Source organism: Phoenix dactylifera, chromosome 17 (genome assembly GCF_009389715.1).
Source record: "Phoenix dactylifera cultivar Barhee BC4 chromosome 17, palm_55x_up_171113_PBpolish2nd_filt_p, whole genome shotgun sequence".
NCBI lineage: Eukaryota > Viridiplantae > Streptophyta > Magnoliopsida > Arecales > Arecaceae > Phoenix > Phoenix dactylifera.
Window position 1 is genome coordinate 8,450,633 of NC_052408.1, and position 21,955 is coordinate 8,472,587.

The window sequence follows — 21,955 nt, forward strand, 5'->3', positions numbered from 1 at the left end:
AAAGGCCATTGGAAGGCACTCATATGTTCCCATTTCATCACTAAGTATTATTGCATGGAGAGTGGAAAATTTTAATGAACGAAAGGACTTACTCCATCTGTTATATTCTTTGCCTCAGCTGGTCTCTTTGCCCACCTTAGTAATAGCATCCTATCTTCCAAGGTGAAGCAATAGAGAGAGAGAGAGAGAGAGAGAGGGAAAGAAAGAGGAAATAAAATAATGGGGAGGGGGAGAGTGGAGATGAAGATGATTGAGAACAAGATAAACCGCCAGGTGACCTTCTCCAAGAGAAGAAATGGGCTCCTAAAGAAGGCTTATGAGCTGTCGGTTCTTTGCGACGCCGAGGTCGCCCTTATCGTCTTCTCCGGTCGTGGAAAGCTCTATGAGTTCGGGAGCGTCGGGTAATGCCTTCATGATTTCTACACTCCTCTTATAAGCTTATATCGACTGCGTTTCGTATGAATTTATTGTTTAGGGTATGTAGATTGCTGCATGTTATTGACATCATGCTTGCTTACTTTTGGGTAGATATTATGGCGATATCTAGTATGGAAATCTATGGAAATTAAGGAAGCTATAGGTAGGAGACACTGCTATTTTGATGCAAGAAACATGATACTTTAATGGGTTATTAGTCTTTGCCCTTTTTCTTTTGTATCTCATTTCCTAGATTTATCATACGCAAGGGTTAGAGTAGAACTATTTATGGATTTTTCTCATATTGCTCTCTGTTTTCCGCCTAAGGGAAGGAGGAGAGAGAGGATATAGAAGAGTTTAGGAGTCAAGAGATCGCACGCTAATCTTTTCGGCGACACGCTATACTTCAATTTTTGGTTTCCTTTTAAGATTCTTTTCTCCTTGAGGTTCTCCTCTCCACCATTAAACCCTAGGTGCCGTTCTCCTTTGTTTTTTCTCACTCGTTCATAGAGTATAGGGATAGGGGTAGAGATAGTTTGAGCTGAAAACGACAGAACAGTCTTGGAAAAGATTGAAAGAGAGGTTACTTCTTTTTTACTCCCTCTCTCCTCATCTAAATCTCTCCTTGGATGGACCAAGCTATTTATATGCTGTAGTTATTTCCTTGGTATGATCCTAAGTTTTGATAAGAATAATTTTCCTAGGATATACTGTCATCGTTAAATGGAATCAAGAAAAGAAAAATGATAATAAAAGAGAATGAGATTTAATAACGAGAAGAAAGCCAAAAGAAAATCACAATTATTAACAAACAGATCTATAAGTCATGATGCTTTTTGGTACCAAAGAAAAATCCTGATGCCTATCTTTTTGTGTAATATTAGTGATTATAGGAAGAAAAATTAAGATAGTAGTGTAATTTGGAAAAAAGATAGAAATCGGGGTTTCTCCATTGGCTTTATATTTTTTCTGTCGAGGGAAAAAAGATGTCTAAACAAATATTGTTTGATCAATTTCAGCCTGATATGTTTTTGATGTGTATGAAACCTTAAATAGGGGGGCTAAACAGCAACCGTTCTTTGTTGAAGGTGCTTATAATTCTGAGGAGCAAGATACCCTACCTGAAGTCAGGATGACTATTTGTAACATTGTTGGAAATTAAGCTCTTGATTTAGCCTGAGAATCTGTAGATCTTTCTATTACTTAAATATAATAAATTTGCAAAAAAGTCTTCATCATGTATAGAAGTCAATCCGAACCAAGAACTTACCATCTATTGTAGTTTTTTGGTTTTAGCTTCACTTAGTGTTGTAGTTGTCCAAGATGATTTTTTGATTAGTTTTGGAACAACAAATTAGGTACATTAGGACATTAAGTTTATGTAGATTGTTCCAAATGATTATAACATATGTAATGGATAACTAAAGAGAGATGGTGACATTTGCACAACCTTTTACTTCTTTGTGGATCGAAGAGTACTCCTCTGATGGGTTTTAAGCTACTTCTTACCGCAAAGAAGATGATAAGCCTTCTGCTTTCGCCACAGTTAGTTACATATCAGAGATCTTAGAGAAGCTCTTAGAGCCACCAGATCTGACCATTCAAGGGACATAACTTCAGCTGGTGAAATCATGCCTTTACTAGACGTTTAAGCTATTAGAAATCAAAAGTCTCCATCTTTATATATTTACCTTCTTTGTGTTGATGATATATGATGTGATTATATGGGCAAGCAAATGGAAGAGATTTTATTTGGCAAAAACTGTAGTGATTAGTTGTATTTTGGCCACTTACATCTCTTGGTTCTTTAAATTCGTCTAATGAACTAGGATTTATCTCAGTGGTCATGCCTCTTTGCCTAGCAGCTAGAGTTTTTGGTTTGAATCTTGTGTGATGCATCCCCAAGTATTAGGACCTAAGTAATTATGAAAATGTGGATGGGCCTCCCTCCCTCCCTTCGCCCCCCCCCCCCCCCCCCCCCCCTCTCTTTGAGAAGAAAAAATGTCTATGATTTTGTCAAGTTGTATTCCTAGTCCAGTTAATTAACCAGGCCAAAACTGAGAAAGTATTGAAAAGTTATTTCTTGGAAGAAGGAATCTAAGCATCCGTTCACTCCATAGCATATATCATAGGAAATTAAAGTTTTGTTGCTGGTTGTTCATAACAAAATTAATGGAGAATTAGCTATATATATGTGCTGCAACAGTGGATCATCAAATGACAAATGTTTGCTTCTAGTGAAGCAAATTGGCTCCATTTCAAGCACTACTTAAGATAAATGCGACAGCCAAAATTATGAAAGAACATAGCATCTATAACCTAGGTCACCAAGGAATAGGCTAGAACCTTGTCATGGACAACAGAAAGACCGAAATGAGACTCTATATGTTTTCCTTTTACAGCAGAAACAACAGCGTATTTAAAAGGCATATGCCGAGATGTACTAAGATTAAAGAATGTATTCTTTTAACATTCAAAGATCTGGATTAAGGGAAAAAGCAACGTAGAGTTACTTAATTGGAGCCTTCCCCAATGGTCATACTGCTCCATGTAGGAACCAGAGGTTCTGTTTGGAGTCTTGGATGGCGCACCTCCAAGTCTCTGGGCTTGGGTAATTATAATATGGGTGGTTCTCCCTCCCTTTCTCTTAAAAAATGCACGCTGAATACTAACTACAAATAGCAAAGGATCATTTAATTCTTTTTTATTTCAAAAAATAGCATCCGGTTTAATTTGGATACTTCCAAAACAATAGTCAGTCTAAAAGATATCCGCAGACTCCATTGAGGGACATAGTTTCAGGAAATGTCGGAAAAAATAAATAAGTAGCTTCAGGCAGAAGCTTAGGTTCCTAGAATGAGTTTGGACTATGGTTTGGTGGTTTGAAAATCTTATTGAGGGTGGATCTATGCACTGTGCTCACTTTGGGATGCTTTAAAGAAGGGAAGGTCAATGATCAACTTAAGACCAATGGAAAGAAGCATGCTAGAATTTCTGATATCAATTGCAAGTGCTTCCTTTATTATACAAGAAAGATGTATAATATAGTATATCATAATAATTATAGTTTTCTTCTAGAAAGATGCATGTTAAGGCACTGTCCGTGATCAAACTAAAATCCAATGATGAGAAACTTGTAAAGGATTCATGATTGGATTGCAACAGTTGGCTATATTATTTATGAAGGATAACTTGGGGAACATATATAATAATGTATCTTATGACCCAGATTGATATTGTTAAGAAGGTTGTGTTAAATTTGTAGCTTGGCTGTGAACTATGACATCAATAGCAACTATTCAGAAGGATGTTTCTGATGGAGTGCGATAAATGCCTTCCCAATCTGCCATTTGAAGGGCGTTATGAAGATCATACTAGGACATCTTATCAAAATATTAAGATACATGGAAATGATTATCCAAGTGAATGTAATCCATTATCCAGTCTATACCAGAAATATAATTTCCGCATGTTGCTTTAGGAAAATCCTTATCTACTTTATCATCCATCTTTTCTGATCACTTTGATAAAAATGAGTTGGGCATCCTAATGTCAGTTATGGCATGAATCATTTCTGATGAAATGAATATAGCACAGGAAGCCCCAGCCATTGTGCTGGAGTCCTAAATAGGATTATGAAGTACCAATAAAAAGGTTGATAGTCATACAGTCAATTATTTAATGCAGATATCTGTCTTTTAAATTAATTAGACCTTTTTTGTTGTGCTCATGAACAATTTTCTAGTGGAAAAAAGAGAAGGCATATTTGTTCAATACATGGTAATTATCACATAAGAAACAGAAGAAGAAAATAAGTAGAAGAGAAAACAAAAAACAAAGAGAGAAAGAGAAACAGAGGTATCTGAAACATGTCCATGCAATATTTACATGTCTGTGTCTAGCTAATATTAATATGACCGTCAATAAGTTAATTCAATGAAATATAAATATAATGACTTGAAACCATTAAATTCTTAACACTCTCAAGAACATTGAGGAATATACAGTTCCTTGCCAGCATCATCAAGTTGGATGATGCTTAGACCTAGAGCAAATATTAGAATGCTTGACAATAGATATAAAATATTACAGTCATAAAATTACATGTGCTTATCTTTTGATGATTTGAACAGCTACTTCTTTTTTGCTAAATTAATTGACAATCCATCTCCCTTTATTTATTGTATTCATGAAATACTAGATATGTCTCTTTAAAAAACAAATGGTAATGCATTTGTAATATGAATGCTCGCTCTTTCTAAAGGTTAAAATTGTAGTTATCGAATTTCAAAATCAAGAAAAAGCATTTAATGTAGAAAGTAGTTGGAGATTTTAACAGATAGCTTTTAGTTCAGCTGGTTGGTACCTTCCTCTCCAACTAAGAGGTCTCAAGTTTAAACTTGAGTGGCAGTGAACAACCACCATATTCTCAGAAAAGAAAAAAGTCACCACATTATATAGTCTCCTCTAGAAGTATTGATCAAGCAAAAATTGAGAGGTAAGGCCAGAGAAGTCTTGAGTTCATAAATGTTTCTATATATAGAGGGGACCACAACCATGGCATTGCCATCAAGAAGGAGCCCAATGAATCTTATCTCTTGTACCTCATTAGACCCTATAAATATCCCTATAAATATACTTATATTTATCAAATGTACTCTTCAGTTCTGATAAAGTTTCTCTTTTGCATTTTGTCCCTTGTATTTCTCTTGCAAATGACTGTGGCGATATCAAAGACATTCCCCATGCCTCTCACCTTTTACCGTAGGTGTCTCAGATTTTCTCATTTTCAGTTATGTCAACTTTTTTATCTCCCACCAAGTCCTAGATTTACATAAATTTCCTCTATGGTCACAAAGACTAACAACAACATCAATTATTCCCAAAATTTGACTGCCATATTTGATTGGGAAAGCCATAATTTTTAAAACAATACTATGAAGGTATGAAGAATTATCAAATAATTAAGTGCTTGCAACATGGACTTAAGCAATGCCAAGGAAGTAAAACAAATAGAAAGAGAGATTCGAGACCACTATTTCACATCTAGTAAGGGGCAATCAGAAGTGTTTTTTCTAAATTACTGTGTGTAACTAAGTCAAAAGATGCAAGGAAAATTTTGCTTAAGGGGTTTTAAGGCTTTTTGATGAGGAAATTTCCATCAAGCTACAAATTTGAAGGAGAGCATTTGGTATTTGGCAATGAACAAGAGCATCAATTCGGGACTTTTCTTCCGAAGTTACGGTTAATCAAGTATGAAGATATGGAGATGCTTTCCAATGTTGGAAAATGAAGTTCCAGTTGCTATTCGATGTTGCAATTAAAGAGTCGAACAGTTTGTTTAGACTCTCATTGTTTGAACAAACAAGGCTATTTAAAATGACTGAACAACAAATATTCCAGTGCAAGATCAATATTGCAAAAGGAAGCAATAGAAGAATGGAGCAAGAAAGCAAAGGAAGAGACACATCTCAAAGCAGGGAACAACAAAGAAGAGTAAGTTGAGAGCAGGATATTTGAAGCTTAGCAAAAAGAGGTAGAAGAGGACAATTCAGCCAAAGAAATGCTAACTTCAATTTCCAATACTTTATTTTCCAAAAAAAATATATACATAGATCTTCAAATTGTCTTTATAATCAATATAGATTTCCATATTATTTTAGAAGTGATTGTTCGCATAAAGATCAAAAGAAAAAAATGATGCAAATTTAGACAAAGAAGATGATGTTGTTCGACAATTTTATTCTTGAATGAATATGCAACAAGAATTTGAAAACACTTGGAATTTGGACTATGGATGTAGCAACCTTCTATAGAAAATTGAAAACATTTTGTATGGCTAAAAGGAGTGATTCTTCTCAAGTGAATCTTGGAGATGGAAAGTTGTAGTAAGTTGATTGAAAAAGAGTCACAAGTATCCATAAAAAGTAGTCTGAAAAAGATTTGTTTACACTGCTCTTTATCACCTTTCATTATCTCAAATTTTAGTTGGAGTTTATAGTTACTAAAAATGGATACCTAGTGAACTTTAATGTTAATGAATGCAAAATTTTTGATAACAAGAAAAATATAACAAAGCAAAAAAGTTAAAAATGATACCAATTAAAAAAAAATCCTTCTGGATACGCCACTAAATCGAACTTTTGTCTTCAAGAAGGAAGAAATTGATAAGTCATGCCGATTTCACTTAAGATATGGCCACTTAAAACCTAAAAATATTAAAAGAGGAGAATATGCTTGTTGAGCGACCATCGATCAATAAAAAAGAGCAAATATATGCGGGCTATATTAGAACGCTATAAACAGCTTGATGTGTATTAGAATTAACATATGTAGATATATGTGGTCCTATAGGAACCTCATTTCTTAATCAAAAAGATATTTTCTTCTTTTTGGTAATGATTATATTGAAAGTGTTGTGGGATTACTTAAGAAAAAGATACAAACATTTGCTATTGTCTTTCAAAGCAAGGTGTGTATGTTGAAAGACAACAAAGCCACTAAATGAAGATTCCAAGAACAAGTCGAGGCATATTTGCCTCTAAACCATTTTTGAATTATTGCAAAGAAAGGGTAGCTGGTGATTCACCACAACCATTCTTAAAATAGTATAGTGATATGTAGAGATGAGACTATGGTAGAGATGGCCCAAAGCATGCTAAAAGAAAATGGGCTTCCTAACAATTATTAGGCAATCTAATAACATTGCAGTTTTCATCTTGAAGCAATCTCTTGCCAAGGTGGTACAAGACAAAACTACATTTAAAGAATGATACAAAAATAAGTCTTAAATAAATCTTTCAATGCATAGTTTATGTGCTATTCTATTATAAAATAGAGAGAAATTGATGAAAAAAAGAAATATACATCTTTATTAGAAAGACTAATGAATCAGAAGATTGTTGCTTTCTTAAACCAAGAGTAAATGTATTTCTGATTTCCAAAAAATGGTTATTGTTGATGAATTGGCAATATGGAATTAGAAAGATAGTTTTTCCAATATGTCAAAAGTATATGATATCATTAAGCCAATCAAGAAGACTAAGATTATTAAGAGAAGACACTTCAAGACAAGATTCTTCGAACTCCAAAAAACCCAAGGAAGATATGCTTCTTGAGTGAAATCTAAAAATCTTATGATCTAGCATTTTTGTGTATGAACCACAGAATCTTGAAGAATCAAGAAAGCATATATGGTTGAAGGCAATGAATGAACAAATGATAGCAATTGATAAGAATCAACTTGGAGCTAAAGGCCTTGCCTAAAGGAAAGGATGTCATCAAGATTTACAATATCAAGTACAAAGATAGCTCCATCAAAAAGCACAAAGGCTTGCTTAATTGCACAAGGCTTCTTAGCAGTAGGATAAATGTCAATGAAACATTTGAACTAGTTGTTGCCATGGAGATAAAAAGTAGTCATCTTGTTCTAGATGATATATTGGAATTGCAAACCTTCAAATTAGATGTAAAAGTAGAGTAGCATTCCTAACCAATGAAGTAGGAGAGGAAGTTTATGTTGAACAAATAAAAGGCTATGTTATAAACTAAAAAGAGTACAAAATATCAATGTGATAAGGCATTACTTGGCTTGAAGCAAGCTCCTCATAAATGGATTGACGAGATTCTTAGATATTTCTACCAAAATTGTTTTAAACAAAGCTTAAGCACATCAATATAATATCTAATTGTTTTCTCAAATGTTGATGATCTTATCTTTGGTAATACTGATTCAGTTATGGTATAGGAACTCAAGAAGATCATGATGTAAGAACATGAAGTGATGGATCTTGGTCTCATGATACACTTTTTTAATATATATGGCAATGGAGCTTTCTTGTTAATGACATATATAGCTGTTGCAAGAGTTATTGTAGCCATCTAGCTTCATATATACTGGCTGCTGATGCACCATGCTCCACTTGTAGAAAGCCACAATATCTTGCTATTTAGGGGTCCATATGAAGGCTATGGATCCAATATCGAAAATAGAGGCAGTGCTAGATGGAGAAAGATTGTAAGCATTTTGGAAAGCTGCAATTCCAAAATAATTTGAGCATGCAAGAAAAGCTTATAGCTTCAAGGATAATCATGTTTTGAAGAGGAGAAATGACAACCACACTTGTAATGTCACACCATATGGAAAGAAATTTAACAATATATGATACTAAAAGCAGTCGTAACATCACATGACTAGAGATAGAAAATATTGATACATCGATCAAATTAGAAGTTAAAATAGAGAATGATGCATTAGTAGAGGCAAAAGGTAAAAGAATAATAAATCCAGAGAAGAATGACATATCAATTATGGTCCACTAGTTTCCAACCTCAAGTAAAACTCTAACACGGATTGGAGGGCCTTGTGTAAGCTTCAAAGTTATCCAACAAAAGACTAAAGCAAGTGATGCAAAAAAAATTAAAACTTAAGCCTATAATTTGAAAGCTAGTTCTAGATGAGAAGCAAAACTAGAGAAAAGGAATAGCTAGTAACTCTTGCCTTGCTAGCAAGAGGGTCTCGTTATCACCAGAGACTCTTCCAATTAATTCCTTTAAGATGCTCCAAACTAGGGACTTCACCAACTGCCACATCGCTATTCCCTAGAATCTATAAAGATTATGCTGGATACACCATTCAGAAAGAGAACAAAAGTGCACCCAATAAAGGAGAAGCTTTATTAATTTTTCAATGATCAAAATCAAGTATATGGGGAGTATCTATAGGGATGTCAGTTCTTAAGACTGATATATGTCTTGAAATTGGTTTGACCTTCAAATTTGATTTATAGTAATTATGGTAATGCTATATTTAGGACTGATGTGAATTAGACTGCATCTTAGCTTATTGTTGACTTAGTTGCAAAACTTGAGCTTATTGGACACTTGTGAGTCAAGTGTCATCTTGTCCTTTCCTTCATTCAATCTTAGAGAGGTTCGAAGGCGACACAAGTGACTTATGGCAACGAAGAGTCACCCTTGGCCCTTGACCTTGTTCTAATACAACTTTCTATGCATCCATGATGTTCTCTCTAATTTTGATGATGTCTAGTCATGTTCGCCTATCCTTTAATACCTTTGATCATGGTACTTGTTGTGTAAGAGGGTCCAAGATCAAATTACTATTGGATTGAGTATTTTGTCCTGCATCAACTTAATTCAGGGGTCACATGATGATATAAAATGGATATTCTATTAGAATATACTTTTATGGCTTTTTTCAAACCATATATGACCATAATAGTTGGAGTCGATAAAGAGCTAAAGTGAAGGTAGAGGAGCACACTAATTTTTCATTTTTTGGATACTAATTTTTATATTTAATGGTGAAATATGAAAAATATACTAATGACGGAACAAGTTGATGACTCATGGCTATTGGTGCTTGCAATTTGTTTACTTCAATTCCATGTTCTGAAAATCCTATATTAGAACAAAAGGATGAGACACCTTCCATACATAAGAAGAACAAAATTTGTGATATTTGACTACTCGGAGAACAATAGCACAAATTATTTCTACATGGGGAGCTAGGGTAGTAACAATTCATTCCTTTTGCTGATAACTACACAAGAATGGCATGTCTATTTTATGAGATAGATTAGAAGTCATTTACATTTCGAAAAATTCAAGACTTTACAAGAATACTATTATCGATGTTAATGAATTTGACAATTTTTTTGGCGATGGAGTGGAACACCAATCATAGTGGGATATACACAAAAATAAAATGAGGTTTTAGATCGAGAGAGAGAATACAAGAATACTATGATCAATGCTAAAGCAAAAGGACTGTCCATGTTTCCTCCAAAGTTTAGTAGAACAAATCCTTTTGATGCTTGAAGTGGAAGGGGGCCTTGAGAAAGCTCAAAGTTATGGTTCTATACTCAATAGAGAGAAAGTTGTAAGCCAAAAGAGAAGACAAAGACACATCTTCATGTGCTATAGCACATAGACAAAAAAGTATATAATCTAAATCATTGTCAATTAGTCGTTGTGCTCTACTTGTGATACTTATAAACCAACCTAGTGTTTCCCTTTTTTAGCTCAAACTCCTAGTAGGCCAGTTGGACAAAAAGTATGGTAGCAACAATAAAGAAACCCTATGTCTCTAATCTAATTGACATGGCTTAGAGTGTGAATGTTTTGCAACAATTTCAAATGGTATAATGAAGTATGTATGTATGTATATATGTGAGTGTTTACTTAATATGCTGTGATGCTTCAGTTTCTAACTTAGAAAAGATAGGCATAGTTTGGTAAACTTATGCATACTCATGAAAAGAAACTAGGTAGGGAAGGAAAATGAAATTATAAAATATAGATAAAAAGGTGTAATTAGAACTGCATGCATAGTAAGGTTACAACTTGTCTCGCGATTACTTTGACCATCAAGTTGATTTATCATAAGATAACCTTGAGTTGCAGCCTAGTGAAACTACTTTTTGATATTTCTAAATGGTAATATTTAATATTTCTAACTAATACTCTATTTTATTTGAGACTAGCAGTTAATATTTAAGTTTAATTGTAGTTAGTAACATCATGTCCATGATTATGTTAATTGTGTTACACATAGACCAAATTAATATTAGAATTTGGAAGATGTGTACAATGGTGTATGCTATTTGCAAATATTATAGTATTAATTGATTTTTCAAAGAAAAAAAGGATATAGTTTTGATTGATGAGGGGAAATTAGATTTCATGTAACAAATTTAAAAAAAATTGAGAGCTTAGAGATAAGCAAAACAAGAGGAGCATATGAAATGTAATTTTAATGAATTACGAGAAAAGGAGATCTAATCAAAATTGATGAGCAAAGGACACCAGAAAGTGATTGATTTATTATTTAAAACATATTATATAATAATAAAGGAAAGATGAAGACATATGCAATAGCCTTCAAGTCAAGATTAACATTCAGTGCTGGGTCAAAAATGTTGCTTTGTCTCTACATTTATGTGAGGATATATAAAGATTTATACATATTTTAAAGCTTTTAGGTCTTGTGGATTATCTACTTTGCTTTGGGTTCGAGTGGCAGTAAGATTAAGGGACATGTATTAATGTTTCTTTTCGCTTATGTACTCTACCACCTTTAGTTCAGTTTCTCACGATCATCATGTCTATTGATGTTAGCCATAAGCAGGATCACATGAATCATTATCCTTTTGTGCTCCACTATTTACTTTGCTCTCCTAGATCTAGATTCTTGTCACAACACTACATCTCTAGCCAACCAGCTTATCTTCCGGTAGACCTTGTTAATTAGTATTATTGCATTCAATCTACACCATTGCCACAAACATTTGCATTCATAATTTTTTTTTAAAGGAAACATTTGCATTCATAGTTGATTGTGCTATCATTAACTTGAAGGTTCTCTTCCCAATTTGCAAATTAATGCAAGTTTTTGTTCCCTAACCTGCCTTACCTACTTGTCATGGATATTGTGTCATTTAACTAATAAATTTTTCTCTACATCCTCAAGAATCTCCTCATCTCCTTCTTAAAACCTCCTTGACTGCACATGCAAACAGTATTACCACTACTCTTCCATTCTTTTTAAAGAGATTTATTGTTCTTCGAGTGGTTACTCTATCAAAACCTTACTTTAAGTGGGGATAATTGCAATAAACAAAATAGTTTCCAATTATACATATATCTTACAATTTTTATATGTCTAACATGCTAGCCATAATAAATTCCTTATTTTTTTTTTCCTTTCCATAAGCATTTCTATATTTACTCTAATCCTTTAAGACTTCATCTTAGGTCCTTGTCTCTTTTTTTGTTCAAAAGTAATGCCACCTAGCCATCTGATGCTTTATCTATTCCCGCTTCTTAAATAAAAGTAAACCCTAATTAGTTAAGTTCTTTTTTAATGGAGATAAAAGGGAGAATGCATTTTCTGGTGAGAGATCATGGCCACCACTACTGTCACGCCCCAAACCCATCACTCGGGTCGACCACGTGACACGGCCATATAATCCCTAAAGTAAAACCCTAGAGATCATGTAAGGCCCAAAAAGGTACAATATTCACAAAAATACCAAAAATTAACGATTAATGTATTTAAACCAAACCAACTAAAATGTACTGATTGATTACACAATTTCAAATATCCATAAATAAAAGATAAGCTAACTTCTAACTATCTAGCAGTCTGACTCCAGATCGATCTCACTTCTTGTCCCATCCGATGGACTCTACAAACCAGTGCCTCTGAAAAAGAAAGTAAGTGTAGTATGAGCTTTTCCAGCCCAATAAGAATTCCAATAGCCACACACAGTAATAATAATAAAATAATCAAAGCATCAAATAAATGTTATTTCATCATTCAAAAAGCTCAACAAACAACAAGTATATATAACCAGTACATATACATAAATCCTTTTGACACGTTATGTGATCCACTTTCGTATTACTCTGATTTCCAAGTTTTAAGATTTTTCACTTCTGGCTTTGGACTAACCAAGATCATGACCTAGTCCAAGACTGCACAAATCTCACGCATACGCTCGTGGTAGTTATCCCACACGTAAGCCCGTGGAGGCTATCCTACGCATAAGCTTGTAGAGGCTATCCCACGCGTAAGCCCATGGAGGCTATCACACGCATCAACTCGTGGCAGCTATCCTACGCATAAGGTCGTAGAGGCTATCTCAAGACAAGGCTAGTCTAACCCAATTTACATGTCTAGTTTTACATGTTTAATCCAATTTCAATCAAAACATCACATATTTTCATAACTTCTCAAAAATATATTAATTCTTTCCAATTTAATTATTTCAATATTTTCATAATAAACAAAATGCACATCTCTTATGTGTCATATCAGCTCATAAAACAAATAACAACATAATTATAAAATAAACCCAATGATAAATCAAATATATGCATAGAGGTGCTCAGATGTAGGGATTCTTATAGAAATTTGTAGACTGACTCAAATACGGATCCGAATCATAACCTACGAGCTGGGGTGCTGAGTTTCCTGAACAAAACCTCCTGGCACCGCTGACTTCTCCCCTCGGTCCGATGGGGATGTTCCGGCGACCAGTCCGGCGAAAAATCGAAGGGGAGAAACCTTGAGCAAACTCGGATCTACACGCACGGATCCAAGATCTCTTCACCCGATTTGTGGGGATCTTCTTGAAGGGAGGAGAGGCTTTATGGCTTCCTCCACCACCGGCCGGCTCTGGGAATCGCCTCTCCCCGGCGCTCAAACCCCACCCACCCACCCCCCCGGCGAGTCGGCTCCCCTCCACGTTTCAGCCCCCCTTCCACGATCGTGCCTAGGGCACGACCGTAAATGAGGATGGGCCCGGCTTCTTCGGGCCGCCCATCCATCGTCTTTTTTTTCCTTGGGTTCTCACATTCTCCCTTCTTAAAAAAAATTTCGTCCATAAAATTAACGTACTGGAATACCAAAGAATTGAGGGTGTTTGGCTTTTATTTTCCTCGAGCTCCTAAGTGGCCTCTCTTTCTAAGTGATTGCTCCATTACACCTTTACATAAGGAATGGTCTGACATCGCAACGCTTGATCATTTCTATCCACAATCCGTACTGGGTACTCTTCATAAGTTAGGTCCTCATGCAGACATATAGGCTCAAAATCTACCACATGGTTCGGGTCCGGAATATATTTTCTCAGCATTAAAACATGGAATACATTATATACACCTGATAAAGTTGGTGGTAGAGCCAAACAATATGCCACTTCTCCAACTCCGTCTAGGATCTCGAACGGACCAACATACCTAAGGCTCAATTTGCCCTGAACCCTGAACCTCATCATACCTTTAGTAGGAGATACTTTCAAGAAAACATGATCACCAACCTGAAACTCCAGTTCTCTTCTCCTATTGTCAGCATAACTCTTTTGTCTACTCTGAGCTATAAGGAGCCATTCTCTGATCACCTGTATCTTATCCACAGTTTGATGTACTATCTCTGGACCCAATACTTTTCTTTCTCCCACATCATCCCAACAAATTGGGGATCGGCATTTTCTGCCATACAATGCCTCAAAAGAAGCCATCTGAATACTAGCCTGATAACTATTGTTGTAGGCAAACTCTGTCACGACCCAAGCCCGAGGCGCGGCAGACGCCGCACGCCCGCATGGCGGGCCGCACAGGCGTGCAAGGCATCGGATCATATCAAAGCAAATACAGATGTTCAAAACTGACATAATTATTTAAATTTATTCAAAAACAGTCTTACAAAATTTCAAAATAACATTTGCTAACATACTTCAAATATCCAAACTAATCTAACTGAAATGCCAATAACTGATAGAATCATCGGAACATCTAACGCACTCCCCAATCCCGTGCGATCAAGCCTTTGGATCTGAAAAATAGATAAAATAAAATAATGAGCTACACTAGCCCAGTAAGCAACAAAATACCCCAAAGTGGGGTCAGAGCATATCAGGTCAAAATAAAGGATAATGACTGAAATAAATCATAAATAACATCGTTCTACTGTTTTCAAAACTTATTATCATTTTTCCAAAAACTCTGATACCAGAATCTCAACATAATAGGCTACGGCCACGTAACCCAGTGGCATGGGTTGCACAAGGTGCCAAATCCACTATTTTTATCCACCGATGGCAGCCGGTGTTGCACAAAAGTGCCAAATCCACTATTTTTATCCACCGATGTCAGCCGGTGTCGAAACCGGCTCCTCACAGATTACAAGTCGACAGGTCCGACGTATAATCCCTATTGGCGAGGCCAGAACAGAACAGAACAGATCATAGCCATGCTGAGAATGCATATATATAAAAATAAATTTCATAAATTGCCCAGTCATAGTTTATGGATTTCAGAGCATATAATGTAATTTTCAAATAAAATTTAATATGCCTGACCCATTTTATAGAATACAAAATATTTATCAGAATTTAATCTATTTATCAAATAATTTAGAAATTACACTTGAAGTATTAAGTTACTTACCTCTTCTCGCTTAATCCCTACTTCAGATAGGCAGATCAAATTCACCTATTTAAATTTAATTAATTTTTTATTAATTTCAGAGCTAAGCAGAACTAAAAAAAATAATACTATTGTACATGGCCCAACAGGGCCCAGAGTTGGCCCATAATGGGCATGGCTCGATAGGGCCCATATCGGACACGACCCAATGGGCCCGCATAGACTCGGCCCAATAGGGCCCCCAAGGTTGGAGTTGGTTCATTTATGCAATAAAATTTATTGCAGGAACTAATACTTAATTACAGGATACTGTTCTATAATAAAACTTGAGTAAAGGAACCAAACAACATATTTGAGGACCTTTACGTAATAAATCTTTCTTATAGAGATCCATCATAAATTATAGAAGACCCTTTTTATGAAATAATATATTGTGAGGGCTTAATTGCAAAATTCCATTTATTGGCTAAACGGGTTTGGGTTTTAGGTGCGAGGTTCCGGGTTCCGTGTCGGATTTCGGATTTTCGTATTTCTGGTTTTTTTTTTAACCGGGCCCAAGTTGGGCCCACAGTGAACCAGGCCCAAGTCGGGCCCACGGTGAACAAGGCCCATGCTTGGCCCTATTCGGCCCGTCGGGGCCTTCTTCCTCCCCAAAACCCCACAGACAGGGAAGGGAGAGGAGGAAGAAGGAAAATTGGGGGGAAGGAAGAGGGCCGACATGATGGCCGGCCTGGGTGGTCGGAGGCCATCCCTCGGTCGACGGCTAGCCAACTGCGGTGGCGGCCGGTGGCCGCTGCGGTGGCCGGCGTCAGAAGAACAACCGAGAATGATCTCGGTTTGGGGCCAAAATAAAGAAAATATGACATGATTGATCTTGGACTCAAAGGCTGGAGGGAGCTTACCGGCGGTGGCAGAGGCGGTGGGAGAAAGATCTCGGCCGTGGCAGCCTCGATCTAGTGGTCAAGCGGCGGCGGCGACAACACTTTCCGAAGGGGAAGTAGATCCAGAAACAGGGGAGGCTCGGGTTGTGGTGGTGGATGGCCGAAGCGGCCCACCGGCGACTTGGGAAGCTGGAGCAGAGGAAGGAGAGGGAGAGGAGAGGGAGAAGAGGAAGAAGAGGGGGCTCGGAGGTGACCGATTGAGGAGAAAATGGGGGTTTTATCAACCCCCTCGTAACGGCTCTCCGCCGCAAAAATCGCGGCGGTCGAGCGAAATCCGCAGCCGCGGTTGGCCGCGGATTGACAGGAGGGCGGGGGTGCCGCGGGATACCCGCGGCGCCCTTGTCCTGTTTGTCCCCGGAGGAGCCGGAGAGGATCGCCATCGCGATCCTCTGTTCCGGCTCTTCCCAAAAGAAGAACGGGGCTGAAGTCAGCTGGGGCTGCCGACTTCAGCCCGTATCTCACATTCTCTCCCCCTTAGAAAAATTTTGTCCTCGAAATTTAACATACCTTAGCTTGCAAAAAGGTCCGGATATTTTTCCTTCATCTCGTCCTCCAGTTCCCACGTAGCCTCAAATTCTGAGTAATTGCTCCACTGGATCTTAACATAAGGAATCGTGCGCCTCCTCAACACTTGTTCCTTTCTATCAACCACACGTACAGACTGCTTAATGTGCATAGCAGAGAACTCGAGGGAAAGTATGAGCACCACTACCTATGAAGCCAAATTCAGTGTTTCCAGGGATCTAGAATTTTATCCGCTTTTCATGGCAGTTAATGGCAACAAAATGTGATGCTAACCAATCCTTACCGAGAATTGTGTCAAAGTCATACATATCTATAATTATCAAATCAGCAGGCAAGTCTCTACCTACTATCTGAACTGGACAAGTCTTGCAGACCTGATTACCAATCGTCCCACTACTGGCAGGGGTGCTAACATGCAAATCATACTCTAACGGCACACAAGGTAGGTCATATTTTCGCACAAACATCGATGATACAATTAATGTGTAGCATCAGAATCAAACAACGTATGAGCATAAACAGAAGCAACTGGTAGTGTACCTGACACCACAGTGTTAGATGCCTGAGCATCCTGCTGAGTCAGTGCATAAATACGACCCTGTGTGCGCGGCCTCTCCCCTTGCTACTGCTTAGGAGAAGAAGGCTGAGCTGACTGAGCTGGAGCAGGAGAAGCTTGTACTTGGTGGGTCCCTCTAGCTTGGGGCTTCTGATCTGATTGTGATACTTGCCGATTGCGAGGGCACTCTGCTATCTTATGACCCTGTTGGCCACATCTGAAACATGCGCCAGATAATCGTCTACAAAGTTATGTCTTATGGGCACCTCCACATGCTTCACATTTAGACTGGTTTTGTTGAATAGTCTCTCCATAAGATCCCTACTTTTCTGATTGCCCAGACCTATTACGAGATTTTGCTGTCCTGCTAGAATTCTATCCACTATGAGTATCATCATCCCTGCTCGTCTTCTTTTGTATTCTATCTTTTGAATCTTGTGTTTCCTTCCAGACAATTTCCATATTCTTAGCCCTATCTACCAAGTCATCATAGTTTGTTGAGTGCACTGCGGCCAAACCCCGACGTAAGTGAGGCTTCAATACTTCTTCAAATCTCCTCATCTGGGACTCTGCATCTATGATGAGGGTGGGAGCAAACCGAGCTAACCTGTCAAACTCTACCTCATACTCATCCATTGTCATAGTTCCTTGAGACAGATTTAGAAATTTCCTCTCTAGCTCCCTAAGGTGACTTGAAGGGAAATACTTGGAGTAGAAGGCTGTGCAGAATCTCTGCCAGGTAAGTAACTCCTGCTCGGGTGCCAATGTGCACTCCACAGACATCCACCAATGATGAGCTCGGTCCTGAAGCATATAGGTGGCAAATCTGACCTTCTCATCATCGGTGCACTCCATTGCCCGGAAGGCTTTCTCCATTTCATCTATCCAGGCTTCGGCCTCTTAAGGACTAGTGGTGCCCTTAAAAGCCGAAGAAGCTATTCTTTTGAATTATGCTATACTCCTTCTTTGCTCAGGAGGAGCAACATCCTGTTGGACTGGTTACTGAGGTTGTTGCCTTTGTTGGCGTACTAACCTGACGACCTCCTCGATCAGTTCGAGCACTCGGGTTTGATTTCCGACTACAGTTTCTGGAGTTGATTGACCCTGGGCCCTTGAGCTATGCGATGCCTCGCCCACTTGGTTAGTGGGGGCTCTTCCCCGAGAGCCCCCAACCATCCGATTCAAGCTATGGACACGGCGAGGCGGCATTCTGATTCAGTGAAAATATATAAATGTTATAAAATCATCCAAACAAAATAATATGAGATAATTAGCAAAAACAAATAAACATTATCCTCTTGTTTAGTTCCTACCCATCTCTCAACCTTTCCGACGAATCCTAAAAATCCTAAAACTTAGTCTCAAATATAATTATTTCTCTTATGATCCCTAGTGATCTTAAACCTAAGCTCTGATACCACCAAATCTGTCACGCCACGAGCCCGAGGCGCGGTAGACGCCGCAAGCCCGCACGGCGGGCCGCACAGGCGTGCAAGGCATCGGATCATATCAAAGCAAATACAGATGTTCAAAACTGACATAATTATTTAAATTTATTTAAAAGCAGTCTTACAAAATTTCAAAATAACATTTGCTAACATAATTCAAATGTCCAAACTAATATAACTGAAATGCCAATAACTGATGGAATCATCGGAACATCTAACGCACTCCCCAATCCCGTGCGATCAAGCCTCTGGATCTAAAAAACAGATAAAATAAAATAATGAGCCACACTAGCCCAGTAAGCAACAAAATACCCCAAAGTGGGGTCAAAGCATATCAGGTCAAAATATAGGATAATGACTGAAATAAATCATAAATAACATCGTTTTACTGTTTTCAAAACTTATTATCATTTTTTCAAAAACTCTGATACCAGAATCTCAACATAATAGGCTACGGCCACGTAATCCAGTGGCATGGGTTGCACAAGGTGCCAAATCCACTATTTTTATCCACCGATGGCAGCCGATGTTGCACAAAAGTGCCAAATCCACTATTTTTATCCACCGATGGCAGCCGGTGTCGAAACCGGCTCCTCACAGATTACAAGTCGACAGGTCCAACGTATAATCCCCATTGGCGGGGCCAGAACAGAACAGAACAGATCATAGCCATGCTGAGAATGCATATATATAAAAATAAATTTCATAAATTGTCCAGTCATAGTTTATGAATTTCAGAGCATATAACGTAATTTTCAAATAAAATTTAATATGCCTGACCCATTTTACAGAATACAAAATATTTATCAGAATTTAATCTATTTATCAAATAATTTAGAAATTACACTTGAAGTATTAAGTTACTTACCTCTTCTCGCTTAATCCCTACTTCAGATAGGCAGATCAAATTTACCTATTTAAATTTAATTAATTTTTTATTAATTTTAGAGCTAAGCAGAACTAAAAAAAATAATACTATTGTACATGGCCCAGAGTTGGCCCATAATGGGCATGGCCCGATAGGGCCCATATCGGACACGGCCCAATGGGCCCGCATAGACTCGGCCCAATAGGGCCCCCAAGGTTGGCTTCTAGTTGGTTCATTTATGCAATAAAATTTATTGCAGGGACTAATACTTAATTACAGGATACTGTTCTATAATAAAACTTGAGTAAAGGAACCAAACAACATATTCGAGGACCTTTACGTAATAAATCTTTCTTATAGAGATCCATCATAAATTACAGAAGACCCTTTTTATGAAATAATATATTGTCAGGGCTTAATTGCAAAATTCCATTTATTGGCTAAACGGGTTTGGGTTTCTGGTTCCGGGTTCTGTGTCGGATTTCGGATTTTCGGATTTCGGATTTTTTTTTTTTAACTGGACCCAAGTCGGGCCCACGGTGAACAGGGCCCACGCTTGGCCCTGTTCGGCCCGTAGGGGCCTTCTTCCTCCCCAAAACCCCACAGACAGGGAAGGAAAAGGAGGAAGAAGGAAAATTGGGGGGAAGGAAGAGGGCCGGCATGATGGCCGGCCTGGGTGGCCGGAGGCCATCCCTCGGTCGACGGCTGGCCGACTGCAGTGGCGGCCAATGGCCGCTGCGGTGGCCGGCGTCAGAAGAACAACCGAGAATGATCTCGGTTTGGGGCCAAAATAAAGAAAATATGACATGATTGATCTTGGAATCAAAGGCTGGAGGGAGCTTACCGACGGTGGGAGGAAGATCTCGGCCGTGGCAGCCTCGATCTAGTGGTCAAGCGGCGGCGGCGACAACACTTTCCGAAGGGGAAGTAGATCCAGAAACAGGGGAGGCTCGGGTTGTGGTGGTGGATGGCCGAGGCAGCCCACCGGCGGCTTGGGAAGCTGGAGCAGAGGAAGGAGAGGGAGAGGAGAGGAAGGAGAGGAAGAAGAGGGGGCTCGGAGGTGACCGATTGAGGAGAAAATGAGGGTTTTTATCAACCCCCTCGTAACGGCTCTCCGCCGCGAAAATCACGACGGTCGAGCGAAATCCGCAGCCGCGGTTGGCCGCGGATTGATCGGAGGGCGGGGGTGCAGCAGGATACCCGCGACGCCCTTGCCTTGTTTGTCCCCAGAGGAGCCGGAGAGGATCGCCATCGCGATCCTCTGTTCCGGCTCTTCCCAAAAGAAGAACGGGGCTGAAGTCGGCTGGGGCTGCCGACTTCAGCCCGTATCTCACAAACTCAACTAGCGACAGATGACTATCCCATGCACCTCCCAAATTCATGACACAAGCCCTCAACATATCCTCCAAGATCTGAATAGTGCGCTCCGACTGTCCATCAGTTTGTGGATGAAAAACTAACTGAAGTCCAGTCTTGTACCAAGGGCTTTATGAAGGCCTTTCCAAAATTGTGACACAAATCTAGTATCTCTGTCAGACACAATTGAAACTGAAATTCCTTGCAGCCTCACGATTTGCTCTATGTACAAACTTGCCAATTTCTCCAGAGAAAAGCCTACTCTAATAGGTAAGAAATGTGCTAACTTAGTCAGTTGGTCAACAATTACCCATACTGCATCATTACCCTGAGGGGTCTTAGGCAAGGTAGTCACAAAATCCATGGTGATATGCTCCCACTTCCACTGAGGAATGAGAAGAGACTGTAATGGTCCAGCAGACCTCTGATGCTTAGCTTTCACTTGCTGATACACTAAACACTGTACGACATACTGAGCTATATCTCGCTTCATGCCACTCCACCAAAAATTTTTCTTCAAGTCCCGGTACATTTTAGTACCTCCTGGATGCACTGTATAAGCTGAGTTATGGGCCTCATCAAGAATCTCTTTCTTCATTTCTGGTACTTTCGGCACACATACCCTGTTCCTGAATCTTAAAGAGCCATCTTCATGTACTCGAAATTCTGACTGCACACTTGACTCTACTGTTTCTCTGATCTTCTGTAACTCTGGGTCCTCTCTCTAAGATATTTTGATCCTTTCAATCAAAGTAGGTTGCACAGTGAGGGTAGCCAATTGTACCTTAGGATCATGTAGCCGTATCTCGATTTCTGATCTCTCCAAATCTAATAAAATATGCTTCTGCATAGTGATCAATGCTGCCAGCCCACTTGAGGATTTTCTGCTCAA

The 21,955-nt window shown here is 38.5% G+C and overlaps 1 protein-coding gene across 2 annotated transcripts in view; it reads left to right on the top strand.

Annotated features, from left to right (window-relative positions):
* Positions 1 to 21,955, top strand: part of LOC103706416 (agamous-like MADS-box protein MADS3) — a 48,723-nt gene continuing 26,768 nt past the window's right edge. The window contains exon 1 of one of the 2 annotated variants that reach the window (XM_039114878.1): positions 1 to 401. In XM_039114878.1, the coding sequence (XP_038970806.1) occupies positions 220 to 401 (182 nt within the window). In that variant the 5' untranslated portion in view covers positions 1 to 219. The remainder of the gene's footprint in view (positions 402 to 21,955) is intronic. The other variant, XM_039114877.1, reaches the window with a different exon arrangement.